The sequence below is a fragment of the Hyperolius riggenbachi genome, chromosome 5, assembly GCF_040937935.1.
Source record: "Hyperolius riggenbachi isolate aHypRig1 chromosome 5, aHypRig1.pri, whole genome shotgun sequence".
NCBI classification, from domain to species: Eukaryota; Metazoa; Chordata; class Amphibia; order Anura; family Hyperoliidae; genus Hyperolius; species Hyperolius riggenbachi.
In genome coordinates this window covers 67,557,380-67,578,153 of record NC_090650.1, presented here as the reverse complement: position 1 = coordinate 67,578,153, position 20,774 = coordinate 67,557,380, and the positions used below count along the sequence as shown (strand labels likewise).

The 20,774-nt window shown below is 43.2% G+C and overlaps 1 protein-coding gene across 8 annotated transcripts in view; it reads right to left on the bottom strand.

Moving 5' to 3' along the window:
* DIP2C (disco interacting protein 2 homolog C) overlaps positions 1-20,774 on the bottom strand; it is a 635,214-nt gene that overhangs the window by 217,675 nt on the left and 396,765 nt on the right. For all 8 annotated transcript variants that reach the window (XM_068235828.1, XM_068235830.1, XM_068235833.1 and 5 more), the window contains 2 exons: positions 12,938-13,048; positions 2,465-2,588 (listed from right to left, as the gene is read on the bottom strand). In XM_068235828.1, the coding sequence (XP_068091929.1) occupies positions 2,465-2,588; positions 12,938-13,048 (235 nt within the window). The remainder of the gene's footprint in view (positions 1-2,464; positions 2,589-12,937; positions 13,049-20,774) is intronic.

Sequence of the window (20,774 nt, the reverse complement as noted above, 5' to 3'; positions counted from 1 at the left end):
AGGTCCCTTGGTCTAATATTTGTTGTTTAAAAGCAAAAAAACCCATAAGTTTTAAAATTGTTCAAAAAGTTAAAAGTTACAAAACAGCTTCTCCAGTACTGAAAGCAAAAGTAGGAAGAGACCCTCCTGTGCTGAACTAGTTAACTGCTGTAGCTGTGATGAGAGTCACATGATCAGTTGACAAGCCACTAGAATCATTGAGGCAAGGGCTGCTACTTTAGCCAACAGGCTGTAAATTTGTGATATGATGTGAAAGGTTATTGTTATATACAGTGGTGTGAAAAACTATTTGCCCCCTTCCTGATTCCTTATTCTTTTGCATGTTTGTCACACTTAAATGTTTCTGCTCATCAAAAACCGTTAACTATTAGTCAAAGATAACATAATTGAACACAAAATGCAGTTTTAATGATGGTTTTTATTATTTAGTGAGAAAAAAAAAACTCCAAATCTACATGGCCCTGTGTGAAAAAGTGATTGCCCCCCTTGTTAAAAAATAACTTAACTGTGGTTTATCACACCTGAGTTCAATTTCTGTAGTCATCCCCAGGCCTGATTACTATCACACCTGTTTCAATCAAGAAATCACTTAAATAGGAGCTATCTGACACAGAGAAGTAGACCAAAAGCACCTCAAAAGCTAGACATCATGCCAAGATCCAAAGAAATTCAGGAACAAATGAGAACCAAAGTACTGTAATTGAGATCTATCAGTCTGGTAAAGGTTATAAAGCCATTTCTAAAGCTTTGGGACTCCAGCGAACCCCAGTGAGAGCCATTATCCATAAGGCCCCGTTCAGACTGCAGAACGCAGACCGCAACGCATGCGGACCGCAACGCGTACGAACGCACACCATCCGCGTTCGTATGCGTTGCGTGGCTGATCCCATCACTGAAAAGTGAATGGGACAGCCATGCGTTTTTACAAAAAATGCGTGCAGCATGCGTTCCCGGACCGCACAGGTCCGGAACGCATGCAGTGTGAACATCAGACATTGCACTCTATGCAATGTCTGATGTCGTGCGTGTCGGCCACCTGCACGCGTTTCCAAAACGCGGCTGGAAACGCGTGCAGTGTGAACGGGGCCTAAATGGCAAAAACATGAAACAGTGATGAACCTTCCAAGGAGTGGCCGGCCGACCAAAATTACCCCAAGAGCGCAGAGAAAACTCATCCGAGAGGCCACAAAAGACCCCAGGACAACATCTAAAGAACTGCAGGCCTCACTTGCCTCCAGAGCGCTGTAAAAGACTCATTGCAAGTTATCACAAACGCTTGATTGCAGTTATTGCTGCTAAGGGTGGCCCAACCAGTTATTAGGTTCAGGGGGCAATTTCTTTTTCACACAGGGCCATGTAGGTTTTGAGTTTTTTTTCTCACTAAATAATAAAAACCATAATTTAAACTGCATTTTGTGTTCAATTATGTTATCTTTGACTATAGTTAACGGTTTTTGATGAGCAGAAACATTTAAGTGTGACAAACATGCAAAAAAATAAGAAATCAGGAAGGGGGCAAATAGTTTTTCACACCACTGTAGATAATTGTACTTTAGCACTAGGCACTCTGTCATGAGAACTTTTTGACTACCTGAAAAAGCCCCTACTTTAGGAGGGTGAAACGTAGTGTTTTTTTATGTAGGGTGTTATTTTTTTTTATATAGCAGTGAGAGTTGTGGTGAACCCTTATTGTTTTTAACTGGGATTACTGACAGTAACTATACCCCGACCCACTGTCTATTCACTTCACAATTGATTTGATCAGCACAGGCTACCATATGTTTTTATCCTATAATAATTAAAGGTTAAGTTTTAGGTCTTATGGTGGCCATACATGGTACAATAAAAACGTTTGACTAACCCGTTTATTTGATCTAAATGATCGAATCGAATGAAAGTTAAAAATATTTTTTTTTTTTTCGATCAAGAAATTCAAATGATTATCCCGTTTTTTTGAGAAAAATTAGATCCGGCATGCTGGAAAAATCTTTATATTCGATCTAACACAATAAGCGAACTAAATTATCTAATCGAAAAAAATGAAAAATTGTACCATGTATGGCCACCCTCAGTCTCCTACAATTAAGGCTAATTTCTGTGTATTTCTTGAAATCAGGAGTGTGTACTGTAGCAACATTAAGAAATGCATTTTTCTGGGCCTTACTCCACCCACTGGAAGCTGCTGTCGCTTGTTCTGCATTGAACAATACATGCTGTTCAGCTACAGCTTAGCAACATTTCTGTATAGTGATTGTTCCCAGCAGTGGCATCTAATGATTGCGCCACAATCGCTATGGGTAACACAATGCACAAAAGTTCAGATTAGCATTAGTCAAGCACAGAAGTGAACAGCCAATAGGGATTCATGGCCGTAAATAGGTCTTGTTGTATACTATGACCTAGATAGATGAGAATCTTCAAGGACACATGCCCACAGTGACCTTACCAATGTATGAATGCGTACCTTTAAATTGTGGTATTTCCCCAGTAGGACTCTTGGGCAATCCTTTGTGACAGGCATCACTAGTCAAGGCCACGGTGACTCCACAGCTTCCTAACAAGAAGCCGATTTGCTGGCTTCCGGCATCCTGGATGAATGAAGGCAGAAATATGATGCATTATCACAATGGAACCAACAATACGGCTCATCATCACAAGTACGTGCACCAGCTTTTTACACGAAAGCATCCATTCCCCTGCTGTCTTTACGGCTTCACAGTTTTAGCAATCATTACACATGGCAAAATGCATTAAAGGGCAGACATTTTTAACCTCTGCTCGTCAGTAAAGGACAACTAAAACTAAAAAAGTCAGCAGTTTAATTCTGACAGAACCGACAGATTCTGGACTAGTCCATCTCCTCATGGGGGATTCTCAGGGTTTTCTTTATTTCCTGTACAGCAGTTGTTCATCCCAACTGCCAAAATAGTGTTACTATTAGTATGATGACCAAGATCCTGACAGTTTGCTGTCTGTGATCATCGTTGCATTGTGGGAAATGATGGCTTTTTCAAACTGCCAAGCTAGCAATATCTCCCTCTGTGCATAAAACTCTCAGTAACTAACATTCCGTACAGATCACCTGGCAGGACTAAAGATGTCACCATTAGTGATACATTTCAGAATGTAAATCAGAGAGAGGAAAGATTTTACAATGGTCAAACACTGACTAAATCATCTATAATTATACTATACTGTACAATATAATTTTACAAAGCTGTCATTCGTTATTTTCCATCCGCTTCTAGTCATGTGAAAAAGTTTGCACACCTTGTGGAAGTTTCATCTCTTTTTCAACATATAAAAACATACAAATATCTGCTCTGTTTTTTCAACACTCTTATTGGATAAAAGTGATGTAATATAACAAACACCAAGCTCCATTTATTGCTTAATGTACATAAACATTTTTTTTAACATTTGACATTTCATCTCTAGAAATACAGTGTAAAGTACCGTATTATACACCTAAATACACAGTGACATAACTAGGAACCATGTAACGTGCTGTAGAAGATAGCAGCCCTATATAAATAATAATAACACACAAACTTGAAGGGAACCTGAAGTGAGAGGGATTTGGAGCCAGACATACATATTAGCTTTTAAAAAAAAATGCATATTGCCTCACTGTCCTGCTGATCCTCTGCATCTAATACTTTTAGGGACGTTTCCACAACATACAGATTCACAGCGTTTCCTGTATCCAGCTGCATGGGGAAACACTTTTTCACATTTCGGTGCAAATCTAGATGACCTGCTGCTGATTTCTGCAGCATGCAGTCGAATCACTATAGTTGTGCATGGCATGGCCTAGCGACTCAGGCAGCGGCTACGCAGCGGAACGGGAGCCGTGGACAAATCGGAAACTGCTACCAGTGGAAATAAGCCCTTAGCCATAGACCCTGAACAAGCATGCAGGTCAGATGTTTATGACAAGAAATGTGGCAAGATAAGCCGCATCCTTGCTTCAGGTGTGTGAATTAGACACTATAGATTAGATAGGTATATGCCCCCCAGTATAGGTTAGATAGGTATATGCCCCCCAGGATAGATTAGATAGGTATATGTCACCCAGTATAGGTTAGATAGGTATATGCCCCCCAGTATAGGTTAGATAGGTATATGCCCCCCAGTATAGGTTAGATAGGTATATGCCCCCCAGGATAGATTAGATAGGTATATGTCCCCCAGTATAAGTTAGATAGGTGAAGGAAGGTGCCCCTGTGTGGGGAGAAGATTGCCCGGGGGAGAAAAGACAGAATAAAATGATGGAGGCGCCAGCCGCGCCAATAAGGGATGCGGGAGCCGGCTTTATTCCTCGCTCCCTCCCTCCCTCTGAATGCCCCACCTGCGGTGAATGTGTGCCCGGCTCCCCCATGAGTGTGTGCGCAGCGGAGCGGTAGGTCCTCTTACCGCAGATCAGGCGCACCAGCAAGTCTCTCTGCTTCCTGTGACGTCATGGTAAACCGGAAGCATGAGACTCCAGTTGCTAGTGCGCCTGATCTGCGGTAAGAGGACCTACCGCTCCGCTGCGCACACACTCACCGCAGGTGGGGACATTCAGAGGGAGGGAGGGAGCAAGGAATAAAGCCGGCTCCCGCATCCCTTATTGGCGCGGCTGGCGCCTCCATCATTTTATTCTGTCTTCTCTCCCCAGCCGGCCGGGCCATGCGGCAGCCCCACTTCCGGTCTCGGTGCAGGGGGGTGTTCTAGACACCCCGAACAACCCCTTCCGTGCGCCACTGCAGGTGTAAGCGCTGGAGCATGGGAGTGCTATGTGGAGGGTAAGTTGAGGAGATCTATAGCGTGGGGAAAGAAGGTGTTCCTGTGTCTAGTGGTCCTGGTGGGTAGGGACCTATAGCGGCGGCCTAAAGGGAGAAGACTGAAGTAGCGGTTGCCAGGGTGGGTGGGGTCGCCTGCTATCCTCGCAGCCCCTGAGCGCAGTCTGGACGAGTAGAGAAGGTTGAGTGGTGGGAGGGGAGTACCGATGATCCTTTCTGCAGACTTTATGACTCTTTGTAGCTTGTACCTGTCCCTCGCAGAGGCCCCTGCATACCACACGATGATGGAAGAGCCAAGTATTGACTCAATGGCAGCAGAGTAGAAGCAGGTCATAATGTCTTGCGACATTCCGAACTTTTTCAGCTGTCGTAGGAAAAACAGGCGTTGTTGCGCTTTCTTCTGGATCATTGTGGTGTTTTCCTCCCACCTTAGGTTGCTGGATATGGTGGTGCCTAGGAAGCGTGCGTGCGGGACCCTGGCAACCTCAGTGCCTTCGATGTGTACCGGGAGGAGTTCGGAACGGCTTTTTCTGAAGTCAATGATCAGTTCTGCGGTTTTAGCTGTGTTCAGAACGAGCTTGTTTGTCTTGCACCAGTTGCAGATATTCGTAATCTGTTGGCGATAGTCTCGTTCATCGCTCTCATCTATAAGACCAAGGATGGTGGTGTCATCTGCAAACTTGATGACCTGGACCGAGTTGCTTGTTGAGGTGCAGAAGTTTGTGTACAGCGAGAACAGCATTGGTGACAGGACACAGCCCTGGGGGGCACCCGTGTTGGTGACTCGCATCTGCTAGGAGAAGGTGCCCAGCTTGACTGTCTGAGTCCTGTTTGTGAGAAAGTCCCTCAGCCAGCTACAGAGGCTGGGATGCACATTGAGGAGAACTAGTCTGTCGAACAGAATGTCGGGGCTGATAGTATTGAAGGCAGAGTTGAAGACCAAGAGGAGGATCCTGGCATAGGTATTTGGTCTGTGGTGTGCTAATGACAGGTTTAATGCCAGGGGTGTAGAGAAACATGGATCACAATGTAGACACAATTTCTGATCCAGTAAGGTAAACATTTTAACAGAATTATTTCCACTTTACAACTCAAGCTGGGCTAAACAATGTATTGCTGGTCAGACTCTGTTAATGACTTGAGCCATTCCTTCTCCTCTCTCCCCTGGATTGTAAATCTTAAACAGAAAGATAAGGTGTTTTTTTTTTCTCCTGAGAGATTTATGACAGCCGGTTCTAAGCTAAATCTTAACCCCTTGCTGGCTCATTTTAAAAGGCAGCAGTACTGTCTGCAGTAGTATGAGATAGACAACTTCTCTATAATTATAAATTGCAAATGTACTGTTTTTGTATTGTTACATTCTGTTTTATATACCAAAAGTAATAACCTATACTAAAAATTAAAAACCGTGTTGGCAAACAGTAAAAAAAAAAACCTGTGAAAGAATCAGTACAATAAATAATATAAAATAAATGCAACAGATCTGTGATTACAGAAGAGCAGAAAGGGAGATAACCGCTGCTCTGCTACTTCATGTCTGGTACACACCATGCAATTTGCCATCAGATTGACGGGTCGAATCGATTATTTCTGACAGGTCTAATCTGATTTCTGATAATTTTTCGACTTTGTATAAGTGATCGGAAAATCGATTCAACCCATCTATCTGGTGCATACCAGGCATTAGGGACTCACTGCTCTGACAGGAAAAACAATCATTCATCATTTTTCAGAGAGCAAAACATTCATAGGTATACACGAGTCACTAAAACAGGCATTTCCTCCTGCAAACAAGTGATTGTTAGTCATGGTGCTGGACAGAATGATATTGAGTGAAGGTGCATACACACATCAGACCATAGTCTTTGTTCCTGCAAAAGATCTGTTCCTGCAAAATGCATTCATAGTCTATGATATCTACCGGGCCTAGGGCGCTGGGAAGTCCAAATCCGGCCCTGTTGATGCCAGAAAGATCAGTGGGCCTGCCAGGCAACTGGTATTGTTTATAAGGAAATAAATATGGCAGCCTCTATTTCCCTCTCACCTTGGGGGTCCTTTATACATTCCAGATTTAACCTCCTTAGCGTTATGCCCGACGCTGTGTCTGTGTGCTGCTCAAGAGGTTTTACTGGCCTCACGAGTCTCCCTCTCTAAAACGAATAGGTTATCCGGCTGTATAAGATCATAGCTAGCACTAGGCTAGCTAGTACATGTGGTCGGCACCCCCCGATTGCCTGCGAACCTCCCGATCAGTCCGCTTATACTTTACCCAGCCAGGATCCAGCAATCGCCGCAGCCTCCCAGCACACCTCTGGTCTTCTCAATGGGGAGGACGGGTCTGCGCATGATGTCATGACGTGGATGATGTCATGTACGATCCTCCCAATAGAGAAGACAAGAGCTGTCTGGGGAGGCTGCGGCGATCGCTAGATCCTGGCTGGGTAATGTATTAGCGGACTGATCGGGGGTATCGGAGGCAATCGGGGGGTGCCGACCACATGTACTAGCTAGCCCCTAGTGCTGGCTATGATCTTATACAGCCGGACAACCTATTCGTTTTAGCGTGGGAGACTCAGGCTAGCAAAACCTCCTGAGCGGCGTAACGCTCAGGAGGTTAAACATGCACAAAATAAATAAGAGCCTAAGTCCAAAACTACAGTGCAAATGTGGTCTCACACTTAGGGCCCTTTTCCATTGGCGAAGTGATGTGAATGCAGCTACCTTGCCACATTGCATCACTTCCGCTCTCATTTGCGCCACTTCCGCATCTTCCGATGTGGAAGTGAATGGAGGAGACAGGTTGTGGATGCGGGCGGATGCGGCCGTGCGAGAATCTGCAGCGATCCCTCCGCACCACTCCGGATAACCAGCACACAATGGAAACTGTCCCATTGCCATGCATTGGTATCAGTTCGGCCGCAGTGTGTTGGGGCGATGTAGCCGCATTGCACAGCGTGTAGTGGAAACGGGCCCTTAACTACAAATGACAAGCTATTAGATCCAGTTTGTTAGCACATTTAATACAGGTTGTATGTAGCATTACATTTTGACCAATCAAAATTGTTAAGAAGTGCATGTGATTGGCCCAATACTTAGTTGCATACAATTTTCATTAAATTTGCATGCAAGCTGCAATAATAAGCCTCTCATGAACCTTCTGTAATCCTAACTTAAAATTAAAAAAACAAACAAAAAATAACAGAGGCTGAAAGCTAAACAGGCATATCTGTGAACAAATCTACTGGGTAAATTATATAACTTATATACATGCTATATAAAGACGCATTAAAGTGGACCTGAACTCTTGCACAGGGCAGAAGTAAAACAGAGAGAAATGCACCATGTATGTATTTAGAGAGTTTAGCCAGTCTAATTCCCCTCATCTGTGTCTAAGCTGTGTCCACTGACTGCCATGGCAGACAGGTAACTGGAAAACACAGAATGTTTACAATATATCTGCTTCCATGAAAGCAGGAAGTAGACACACTGCAGATTTATTGCAGGATTTCTATCAGCTGTAACAAAGATATGCTGTTGTGTATCTTCTAGAGCAGAGAGGAAGTTCTGAGTTCAGGTCCGCTTTAATGTGTATATTTACAATGTTAGTGACATTTCATTCTTCTTTTAGAGTGATTCCCCTTTAAACACCCCCGCACTGTTACAGGATGGAAATGTACAGTGATAAATCCACGGGAGTGTGTCTGGGCTCCAAGATGCAGATTTTAGAATCACTTGGTACTTAGTCATCTTCTCAGCTGCAGGCTACTTCTCAGCGTGACGACCGCGGCTCCTGTCATCCCTGCGGCACCAGCGAGCTGGGAGGATTTCAAGTCAATCTGATGCTGTTACTATGTAATGTGCACTGACTTCCGGAATATGTGCCATAAATACTGATACAGTTACATCTCAGGTTCATTTATAATTTAACTCCAGGTTCCCTTTTTTTTTACTTCTCACAGTGTTAATTTTTCCCCCTACAGCAAAGTCCCCGTTACCTGCAACTCAGGCAACCGGAAGTCAAAACTAACCGGCATACCTGAGGAGATAACATGGACAGTGCTTTTGACATTTTGCAGGGCATTTTAGGGCAGAAACTACTTACAGAGCCTCCAGGCGCCATCTTCTACCCTTCCTGCAGCTTCCTTCGGCTTTCCTGCATCCATGCATGGGTCCTGGCATGTCATCTGACCCAATGCTGGTCAGGTGACACACCTGGAGTTGTACACAGAGGTTGGCAGATAGCCGCTAGGAGTAACTCGGTATTCCCCGAACGCCCATTTCTGGCGGTGCGGCTGCCGCACTGTTAATATACAGTTTGAAGTCGGCCTTAGTCATAGGTAGTGATGGCACCTATCCCCAGTATATTTGCAGTCACTTCAACCCATGAGGGGAGTGGTTATGTACTTATGCCTGCATATATACTGGGGATAGGTGCCATTACCACTGAGCTATGACAAAGGACCATGGTGGTGAAACATGTAAGCGGAGGTTGTCTGTGAGTTGCTGTTTTGGTACATCCACAATAAAGTTTTCCATCCTGGACAATCTAGGCTAAATGCGGACCTTTTCTACTATACTGTTTGGTGGACTGGCTGTCTGAGGTCGGGCACTGGCTGGATCCTGTGAGTGAAAATGGAGCATTCCTACTTGTCAATTGATATAAATCCTGCAATAAATCTACAGTTTATATACTTCCTGCTTTCATGGAAGCAAACATAGGGTTAAAATCCTGCGTTTACAAACTAGCTGCTCTGCCAAGACAGCCAGCTGACACAGATGAGAGATCAAATTACAGTTGTGATTAGTCACAGATGAGGGTGAATAAGATAGGATAAACTCTCTATATACATACAGGGCACATTTCTCTCTTGCTTCCTTCTTTCCTGTGCAAGAGTTCAGGTCCACTTTAATTATGGTCATACTCAACAACATAAAGGCCTATTTGGATTTAGCCAACCTTGGTTAAATCAGCATTAATTCCAAAAAATAAATAAAGATGAATTCTATCATTAACTGCTGTAAGTACGGAAATATTAAAGGTGGTAAGCACTTGAATCATGGAAGGTGCAAGACAAAGCTTTACACTTCTAATAACACGTAATCCAATTAAGTAAGTGTTTGACAAATACAACAAGCCAATAAAAATTCCTGAAAACTATTTCAGAGTTCATTGTGTAAAGTAAAGGTGAGTGGAGCTTTCAAAGCGCTCAGTTCAGAAAATTCAAGCGGACACTGAAGTAGCTCTCACAGACCAGCTTTCCTGCAGTGCTACCTTCAGAAGAGGCTTAGAAAAAGTATGCATTTGCAAATCAAAAGAGATTACCAGGTCCTAAAACTGTCTAAAACATAAGTCTGAAAGTTTGGAGAAAGCACTAAATGTTGTGAAAATGAATTGCTAGCCAAAACAATGTAGAAAAGTTAGAACCTGCATGGGGCTCACTGTTCAAGTAGATTACCGTAGATATCCCATCACTTCACAACGGTCATGTACAGGTCAACTCAAAAAAATCGGAATATCGTGCAAAAGTCCATTTATTTCAGTAATTCGACTTGAAAGGTGAAACTAATCCATGAAATAGACTCATTACATGCAAAGAGAGATATTTCAAGCCTTTGTTATCATTTTGATGATTGAGGTTTACAGGTTATAAGAACCAAAATCCCAGACCATTAGAATATTGTGGAAAGGTTCAATATTCTAGGCCCAAAGTATCAGACTCCAATCAGCTAATCAATCCAAAACATCTGGAAAGGGTTCCTATTTCATATATTAGTTTCATCTTTTAAGTTGAATTAGAGAAATAAATGGACTTTTGCATGATAATCTACAGTAATTTTTCGAGTTTCAGCTATACAGTTCACCAGCCAGCCAATTGCTGCTCTGATCATGCTTCCCCCATCAAAACAAAGATCAGAGAAAGTCTAAGAGAAATCTACTTTTAGCAGAATGCATCTACCAGTATGTATTGTTCTGATTTAAAAAAAACCAAAAAACTTATTGGAATCCATAAACCCACCCCTCAGGATATATGTCTTTGTAATGTGTGGTCCAGGACAAAGACACCACTTCACAATCATATGCTGTTGACAGTAGTGATTTGATGTGGTCCTCTTGCTTTCAGAGTTGATGGAACAGAACCAATCCCAGGTTAATATTACGTCATTCATCTCACCCTGTGCCCAGCTCACTGGCAACATTATAATATGTCTGCCTTCCAGGATCCTCAAAGAAACCACCAATCTGTTTCAGAATCCATCTTTATCGTTTGGCCATGCAAGCAGCCGTGGAACAGTGCATCTGGACTGGGCATGCGTGGGTAAAGGGCATGCATGCACAGCAGAACAAAGCTGCTCATGCACTGCTTTTTCCTCCCTGCTCGAGGACTTTGACCTTCTGGGCATGTGCAGACCTTACTTGCTTATGTCCAGTCTAGATGCATTTGTCCACCACTGTGCTCACCACCAGAAAAAACCTTTCCAACTGGTGCAAGTTGAATAGGTATAGAAGCACCCTAACCTGGAACAGAGGGATGCAGGAGGCTCTAGGAAGCCATGGACCATCCAGAGGTTTGCTACTTTCTTTTCTCTTGCTTCAGGTGTATTTTAAGCCCAGGAATACGCAACCTTGTGCTCAAAAATGGCCGTGATTAAATAGGTGATCTGATTTATGATTCCTATATCAAAATGCTCACTTTGATATGCCTTTGTGCTGTTTATTGCATGTAGATTTTCATATTTGGATATAGCTACACATTTTAAGCTCTATGCACTATGTCAGTAATGTAACAACATGTAAACATTGTTCTGGCGTTAGTAATATTCATACTGATATATTGTTTTTCTCTTCATGTACGTTCTATATCAATAAACTTTGATTGTGAAAAAAAAAAAAAAAAATGGCTGTGATTAAATGGGAAGCATAAGGTTCAGGCAAAGAAAAGTCTGGTCTCCATGTAGAAGAAACATAAAAAAGTGGGTTGGCTGCTGTATGCTTATGTTCTTAGCTCACCTATTGAAGTGGGATTATTAATAATTATTGAGCTAAAAATAGAGCAAAGAAAATGATTGAACATGAGGGAAAAATGTAAACATAGCAGACCAGCTTTTAGAACATCTTTTTATAAAAAATGCCTGTCAATCAACCAACATATACCTTCAGTGACCTTTGCAGCTCTGGGAAGACATTTTTTGAAATACAAACCAGTTAATAACGAGACTTTCAGTGTGTAGACGCCTTGTAATGTATGTCAATGTGTGCAGTTATTACAAAATCAATTTCTGTGCACCTGGGAAGCCTCCAGCCAAAGAAGATGTGATTTTCTTGACTTGGAGCTGAAGTGCGTCTTTACTCTATTAACATTCTAATACCGGTGCTTACTCTAGCCAATAAAGCTACGGTACTGGACTGGCAAATGGCTGGATAGCATTTGGCATTAGTGGAGTGGAGCTTACTCTTGCCAATAAGGCTACGTAACTAGACTAGTAAGTGGATAGATAGGCTAAGGCATTAGAGAGGTTGGAGCTTAGCGTAGCTTACTCTCGCCAATAAGGCAATGGAACTGGACTGTTAAATGGCTAAATAGAATTTGGCATTAGAGGGGTGGAGCTTACTCTAACCAATAAAGTTACAGCACTGGACTGTTACATTTCTGGATAGGATTTAGCATTAGAGAGGTGAAGCTTAGCAGAGCTAAGTCTTGCCAATAAGGCTAAGGCACTGAACTGTTAAGTAGCTGGATAGGATTTGGCATTAGAGGGGTGGAGCTTTCTCTTGCATATAAGGTTAAGGCACTGGACTGTTAAGGAATTATGAAGCCCCCTGCAGGGCAATGAACCCAAGATCCAGGAGTTACCCAGCGGCATCTAGACTGTTTTCAGGACTACCACAGGTGTATGGATGGCCAACAAAGTACCTGCAGTTCAACTAATATATAAATTGATCACATAGATATAAAATGACAAGGCCACAAATAAAAAAAAACTGTTTTCGGTGCAATGGCTTACTTTGCCCCAAATAGCATATAGAACTGTATAAATATAGAAACATTACAAGAACACATTTATAATGCATGCATGGAAGAATGGGACCTTTAGAAAGAGAAGGTTTTGTACATGTATAATGATAATTGAAGACACTTCAGTCGGCAACTCACCTTCCTTGTAAGTGGCACTTCAATGGGAACAGGAACAACTTCAGCTAATAGACAGCCATAAAACGCTACCATAAACGCAGCGGGGTCATTATTGGGAAAGACGAGGGCCACCTACAAGAACAAACAAGTCATTAATCGTGAGACATATTCGCATCTCTGTAGACCTCATTCTTCTGACTGACATTTGTGTAGGTTCCGCTCTGTATAGTCATTTCATGCTTCAGTCATCTGAAATGTCACAGGTTCACATGCATCAAAAAGTAACTAGATATCTAAACCATACACAACATCAGTTATTTCTTTAAAAAAACAAACAGATATCTGCTGTTATTTAAATACTTCTCCAATGTAGAGGATAGAATAACACAACATTTCAACAAACCCATAATCGGATTTCGGTTACATAGGGCACGACTTGTAAGCACGTCGATTATAGCGCAGGAGATTTGGGTGTAGGAATTACGAGATAGCAATTAGGACTATAGCAGCGCACAGTGAGTAACGTTGGCGCTGTCAGAAGATGGAGCTGACGTTACTTTTAAAACACTGTAATTCGGCCTCCAGCAATAGCTGGAAGCCGAATGACATCATTCCCCACCATCCACGTGGACCTGGAGGGGGAATAGTAATTATCGCCACTGGGACTTTGCAGGAGCAGAGTAAGCCGTATTTCGGCTGTATCCTGAGCCCAAGTCTCCCGACGGCGATTTCATTCGTACGCACGACCTGGGGCAGCAAGCCTGAGTGGTGGTGGTCCAATCACTGCATAGTGTTACAGAGTTACTCCAATGAACGAATAGCAACAGTTATACTTAATATTCTACAGTAGCATTAGCCTTATCACAACTGTGACAAGTGTTTAATTTCCCCTATTGTAGTTTATGGTTAAAGCGGATCCGAGATGAAAAACTAACTATAACAAGTAACTTGTCTATATATCTTATGTACAGTTTAGATGGTTTAAACAGCAAATCTGTCTGCATACAGCTTTAATAGAATATGATAATTTCTTCCTGTGATACAATGACAGCGGCCATGTTGTTTGTAAACATTACACAGAGGCAGGCTTATCTGCACCATCAGCACTCAGACTGAAAAAAACCTAATCCCCCCTCCTCCTCCCTCCTCCCCTCTGCCTCTGAAATCTCTGGCTAGTAATACCTCCCCCTCCTCCTGCCCAGACTGAGATCCCATGAACCCTTGCTACTGCCAAGGCTCTGTGAGAACTGTGGGCGGGGCTTATTTAGTTTATAGGGAATTAGAGAATTAAAACAAAAACGTATTTGGCTTGAGGAATGCCCTATAAACAATAGGAAAGGAACACCATTATGCAATGTGTAAAAGTTCACCTCGGATCCACTTTAAAGGGAACCTAAACTGAAAAGGATATGGATTTTTCCTTTTAAAATAATACCAGTTGCCTGAATCGCCTGCTGATCCTGTGTTTCTTATACTTTTAGCCACAGCCCTTGAACAAGCATGCAGATCAGGTGCTCTGACTGAAGTCAGACTGGATTAGCTGCATGCTTGTTTCAGGGTGTGATTCAGCCACTATTGCAGCCACAGAGATCAGCTGGACTGCCAGGCAACTGGTATTGTTTAACAGGAAACATCCATATCATTCTCAGTTAAGGTTCCCTTTAAGTGACACATAGACAGCTTTCACACTTTATCCCTGTGATTGTTGGCCACATTTTCTGTGTTATTTGTATCTTTCTGTGTAATTTGTATTTGCAATTATGTGGTTTTGCGATATTTCAGATACATTTCTTCTTTTGTTCAATCGGGTTTTTATGCGGTTTCCCAATACATATCAATTAAGTTAATTTACATGATACAGGATATAAGGAACATCAAAATTGGATACGATTTTTGCCTAAGAAATTACTTTTTTTCAGCCATCCATTGTCACACTACACACAAATCACATTTCAATTGGCCAATCACTGACCAATTTTACCATCTCCATGTAGTATGAGGGTGAACAGATATTGAATACTATGAGAGACAGGATCCTGATCTGTGAACTCTGAAAGTTTATAAGAAATGGCAGAAATAGTGAACAGGAATGTGTAAATGAAAACTTAGTTTCCCCAGTCCTCTTCCTAGCGATTTATATTCTGCTCTTGATGATAAAGAGGAACATTGCTCCATTTCAGGGCCCAAGCTTTGCATCTTATCTGTGATATGAAATTACTAGAATGTCTGTATGTATACTTTGTTTACTTGCGCTGCTTCCCTGTCATTACATAAGAACGGCTAATTAGCAGAATTCCCACTTGGTTAGCTGAGGTCATAAGTGAGGAAGCATCCATCCTACTGTGGAGAGAAGAGCTTTTAGTCCAAAGGCATCCTCATTAGTTAAATAAGCAGATTGGTTCTCTGTATGGCGGAATGAAGATCATCAGTCTTATGGACTGGCCTAATTCACTCCGAATCACAGTTTAGGCTAACTTGCTCACTTAACACTAGTGACTGCACCTCGGAGAAAAGTCATTGCTGAACACTCTAAAGAATAAAGTGTATAGATGGGTTTCCAGATGTATTCTCAAGCTAGGCATAGTACAGACTGTGTCTGTACTATGCGACTGTGTCTGTACTATGTGACTGTGTCTGTACTATGCGAGTGCGTCTGTACAATGCGAGTGCGTCTGTACTATGCGACTGCGTCTGTACTATGCGACTGCGTCTGTACTATGCGACTGTGTCTGTACTATGCGACTGTGTCTGTACTATGCGACTGCGTCTGTACTATGCGACTGCGTCTGTACTATGTGACTGTGTCTGTACTATGCGACTGTGTCTGTACTATGCGACTGTGTCTGTACTATGCGACTGTGTCTGTACTATGCGACTGCGTCTGTACTATGTGACTGTGTCTGTACTATGTGACTGTGTCTGTACTATGTGACTGTGTCTGTACTATGCGACTGCGTCTGTACTATGTGACTGTGTCTGTACTATGTGACTGTGTCTGTACTATGCGACTGCGTCTGTACTATGCGACTGCGTCTGTACTATGCGACTGTGTCTGTACTATGCGACTGCGTCTGTACTATGTGACTGTGTCTGTACTATGTGACTGTGTCTGTACTATGTGACTGTGTCTGTACTATGTGACTGTGTCTGTACTATGTGACTGTGTCTGTACTATGCGAGTGCGTCTGTACTATGTGACTGTGTCTGTACTATGTGACTGTGTCTGTACTATGCGAGTGCGTCTGTACTATGCGACTGCGTCTGTACTATGTGACTGTGTCTGTACTATGTGACTGTGTCTGTACTATGCGACTGCGTCTGTACTATGCGACTGCGTCTGTACTATGTGACTGTGTCTGTACTATGTGACTGTGTCTGTACTATGCGACTGTGTCTGTACTATGCGAGTGCGTCTGTACTATGCGAGTGCGTCTGTACTATGTGACTGTGTCTGTACTATGTGACTGTGTCTGTACTATGCGAGTGCGTCTGTACTATGCGACTGCGTCTGTACTATGTGACTGTGTCTGTACTATGTGACTGTGTCTGTACTATGCGAGTGCGTCTGTACTATGTGACTGTGTCTGTACTATGCGAGTGCGTCTGTACTATGCGACTGCACTATGTGACTGTGTCTGTACTATGTGACTGTGTCTGTACTATGCGAGTGCGTCTGTACTATGCGACTGCGTCTGTACTATGTGACTGTGTCTGTACTATGCGACTGCGTCTGTACTATGTGACTGTGTCTGTACTATGTGACTGTGTCTGTACTATGTGACTGTGTCTGTACTATGCGACTGCGTCTGTACTATGCGACTGCGTCTGTACTATGTGACTGTGTCTGTACTATGTGACTGCGTCTGTACTATGCGACTGCGTCTGTACTATGTGACTGTGTCTGTACTATGCGACTGCGTCTGTACTATGCGACTGCGTCTGTACTATGTGACTGTGTCTGTACTATGCGACTGCGTCTGTACTATGTGACTGTGTCTGTACTATGTGACTGTGTCTGTACTATGCGACTGCGTCTGTACTATGTGACTGTGTCTGTACTATGTGACTGCGTCTGTACTATGTGACTGTGTCTGTACTATGCGACTGCGTCTGTACTATGCGACTGCGTCTGTACTATGTGACTGTGTCTGTACTATGCGACTGCGTCTGTACTATGTGACTGCGTCTGTACTATGCGACTGCGTCTGTACTATGTGACTGTGTCTGTACTATGTGACTGTGTCTGTACTATGCGACTGCGTCTGTACTATGTGACTGTGTCTGTACTATGTGACTGCGTCTGTACTATGTGACTGTGTCTGTACTATGCGACTGCGTCTGTACTATGCGACTGCGTCTGTACTATGTGACTGTGTCTGTACTATGCGACTGCGTCTGTACTATGTGACTGCGTCTGTACTATGCGACTGCGTCTGTACTATGTGACTGTGTCTGTACTATGTGACTGCGTCTGTACTATGCGACTGCGTCTGTACTATGCGACTGCGTCTGTACTATGCGACTGTGTCTGTACTATGCGACTGCGTCTGTACTATGTGACTGTGTCTGTACTATGTGACTGCGTCTGTACTATGTGACTGCGTCTGTACTATGTGACTGTGTCTGTACTATGTGACTGCGTCTGTACTATGCGACTGCGTCTGTACTATGTGACTGTGTCTGTACTATGTGACTGCGTCTGTACTATGCGACTGCGTCTGTACTATGTGACTGTGTCTGTACTATGTGACTGTGTCTGTACTATGCGACTGCGTCTGTACTATGTGACTGTGTCTGTACTATGTGACTGCGTCTGTACTATGCGACTGCGTCTGTACTATGTGACTGTGTCTGTACTATGCGACTGCGTCTGTACTATGCGACTGCGTCTGTACTATGTGACTGCGTCTGTACTATGTGACTGTGTCTGTACTATGTGACTGTGTCTGTACTATGCGACTGCGTCTGTACTATGTGACTGTGTCTGTACTATGCGACTGCGTCTGTACTATGTGACTGTGTCTGTACTATGCGAGTGCGTCTGTACTATGCCTAGCGTGAGAAAGGAGTAACCCTCCGAAACCTCGCATTATTGGATTTACACGACCTTATGAAAATAAAGAGCATATAAATACAGATGGTGCCAGTCTATTGCTTTTCACTTGAAGACTGCCTGCTGTGCTGACAGGCTGACCGTGGCACATTGACTCTACGCTTAGCACAGGAGTGCTCTACTGCACCCTTTTTGGGCAAACTCCTTTTGGCATCTTATACATCTGTGGGGCTGAAACCGTGAGACTGTCCACTAAAATGCTCAGGTCTTTCCTGCTACCAACAGAACCAAATGTTCTTCCTTACGGATGCTCTGCAAAATAGTGCTTTACCAATTCACCCATAAAATGATAAATCTTTATTGTGGCCCAAACTGCCAATTTTTCTGGGATCCTCAGGATGATACTTTTTTTTTCTTAACAAAAAATATATGGCTATTGAAAAGATATAAAGGCTTATACTAAGCCTTTATATGGGAACTATGGTTTACAGTGGGATGAAACTGAAATTTCATCAATGGTCACAGGTGTTGCACTCCAGTCCTCAAGGGCCATAGCCATGCCAGTGTTTAGGATGGACTGAGATATGGAGAGATGTGTTCTACTTGTTGAGCCCCCACCTTTACTCACTCGGTCAACTCAATTACTTTGAATTGTGCCAAAAATGTGAGGACCTCGGTCCTTTATGACTGGAGTTTGACATTGTCAAGATTGTCTTGAGCGGTCATTTACATTACACACACAGTAATTTTTTCCATTTATTTCTCTGCAGATTTGATCACTTTGATGACGTCAGATTGGAATTGGTTTCTTTAAATCAGTGATGTAAAACGCATAGAACTGAACGGTGCAACCCTGCGGTTTTATTGATACTCAATAGATTCCCAGCTGGAATCTATTCACCCTTTAGCAACCAATTTATTTAGAGGCTTGCAAGTTCTCCAGGCAAATTTATTTTAGCACATTTTTAATTTCTTTAGTCGTCACATTTCCCTGCTACTAATTAGTACTGCTGTATTGTGTATTTGTGGCCACTTGTCACTAGGGGGCAGTTTAGGACAATAACAGAGGACTTCTGCTTTCAGTTTCTATACCCTCTGCTAGCAGAGAGAGATCAAAGCATCCCAATAATTTACAGCACAATGAGTTCTGCCTACTGAGTTCAAAAGCAGTGCACTTATCCAGGGGCGTAACTAGGTCCCCCTGGGCCCCCCTGCAGAAATTCTGAGCGCCCCCCTGGGGGCCCGCTCGGGGCCGTTTTAGGGGGCTGGAGGGGTTGCAGCATGAGGGGGAAAGCCATGGCCGCACCTCGGGCTCTCCCCTCTGTGCTCCCCTCAAGCATCAATACCATTGTGTGAGCAGCGGCAGCTACATACCTTCTGTGCGCTCCAGCGAGGACGTTCCTCTCTCTCTAGCCTCTGACGCGACTTCCTGTATAAACAGGAAGTCGCGTCAGACGCTAGAGGGAGAAACGTCCTCGCTGGAGGGCACGGAAGGTATGTAGCTGCCACTGCTCACACAATGGTATTGATGCTGGAGGGGAGAGCCCGAGGTGAGAGAGGGGGGGGGGGACCGTCCCCCCTCCCCGCCAAGGTGCAGCATGGCTTTCCCCTTATGCTGCGACCCCTCCAGCCCCCCAAAACGGCCCCGTGCGGGCCCCCCACGAGGGCAGGGGCTGCAGGGCCTATTGTTACGCCAGTGCACGTATCTCAAATGAGATAATTCCTTTGAAGCTGCTAGGTTAAAATCTATGTTTTGTGAGTGTGGTAGGAATCAGGTCTTTCTGAAAAGAAACAATTGTTTAGGAACATTGGGTGGAAATGTATAAGTGTATGGCCAGCATTAATGTTAAATAATAGATCTTAGCTGTATTTATTGTTTTAAAGCAAAAATGAAATGCTACTGGTATGTAACAAAAATGTAATTTTGAGTTTCATACCCCTTCATACCCCTTTAACGAGAAACCGTAACCAAGGATTAAACTTCATCGCAATCAGTAGCTGATGCCCCCTTTCCCATGAGAAATCTTTACCTTTTCTCAAACAGATCATCATGCTCTGTATGGCTCATATTGTGCTGAAACACCTCTCACAGTGTGATGTCATGACCATAGTCCTGACATCACACTGTGTTGGGAGCCTTGTTGCATTGTGGGAAATAACAGCTGTTTCCAACTGCTAAAAAAAAGCAAGCAGCAGCTCCTTCTACTGACATCACCTGCCAGCAGTAAATGTGATACATTTCAGAAGGTAAATCAGAGAGAGGAAAGATTTTACAATGGGCAAACACTGACTACTAAATTATTTATACATAATTACGGTAAAGATTAAGCACTTTTTTATTATGTTATTTTCACTGCAGTTCCTCTTTAAATTTTGCACACTTTAAGACTTGCTAAGTAAATAAAAAGATTCCACACCAACATGACAAAGAGGCCAGCTTAATCTACAAAGATGAGCACTTGTGCCGCCGTAATTAAAAAGCTGCCTTTAGAATTGTTGTATCAGAGGGAAATTAATGGTTTAGCTGGTTTACCACCCACACAGGGAGGAAAAACAGTTGTATGGTTACAGCAGATTTCGACCGGCGAAGCCAAGTGATGTTCAAGCACTAGCGGATTGCGTGAGCTCCATCTGCACTGCAAGTCCTTGCTAAATCCTGCCCTTTTAGTGAACGAAGCTGTGAAATTACTATGTGTTAAAATGTAATTATGCCTTAACAGTGCAGTGACATTTTGTACAAGCGAGGAACAGGCGCGCTGAAGAGACCTCGGTGTCACATATTTATTTATATACACTTCCGTTTTT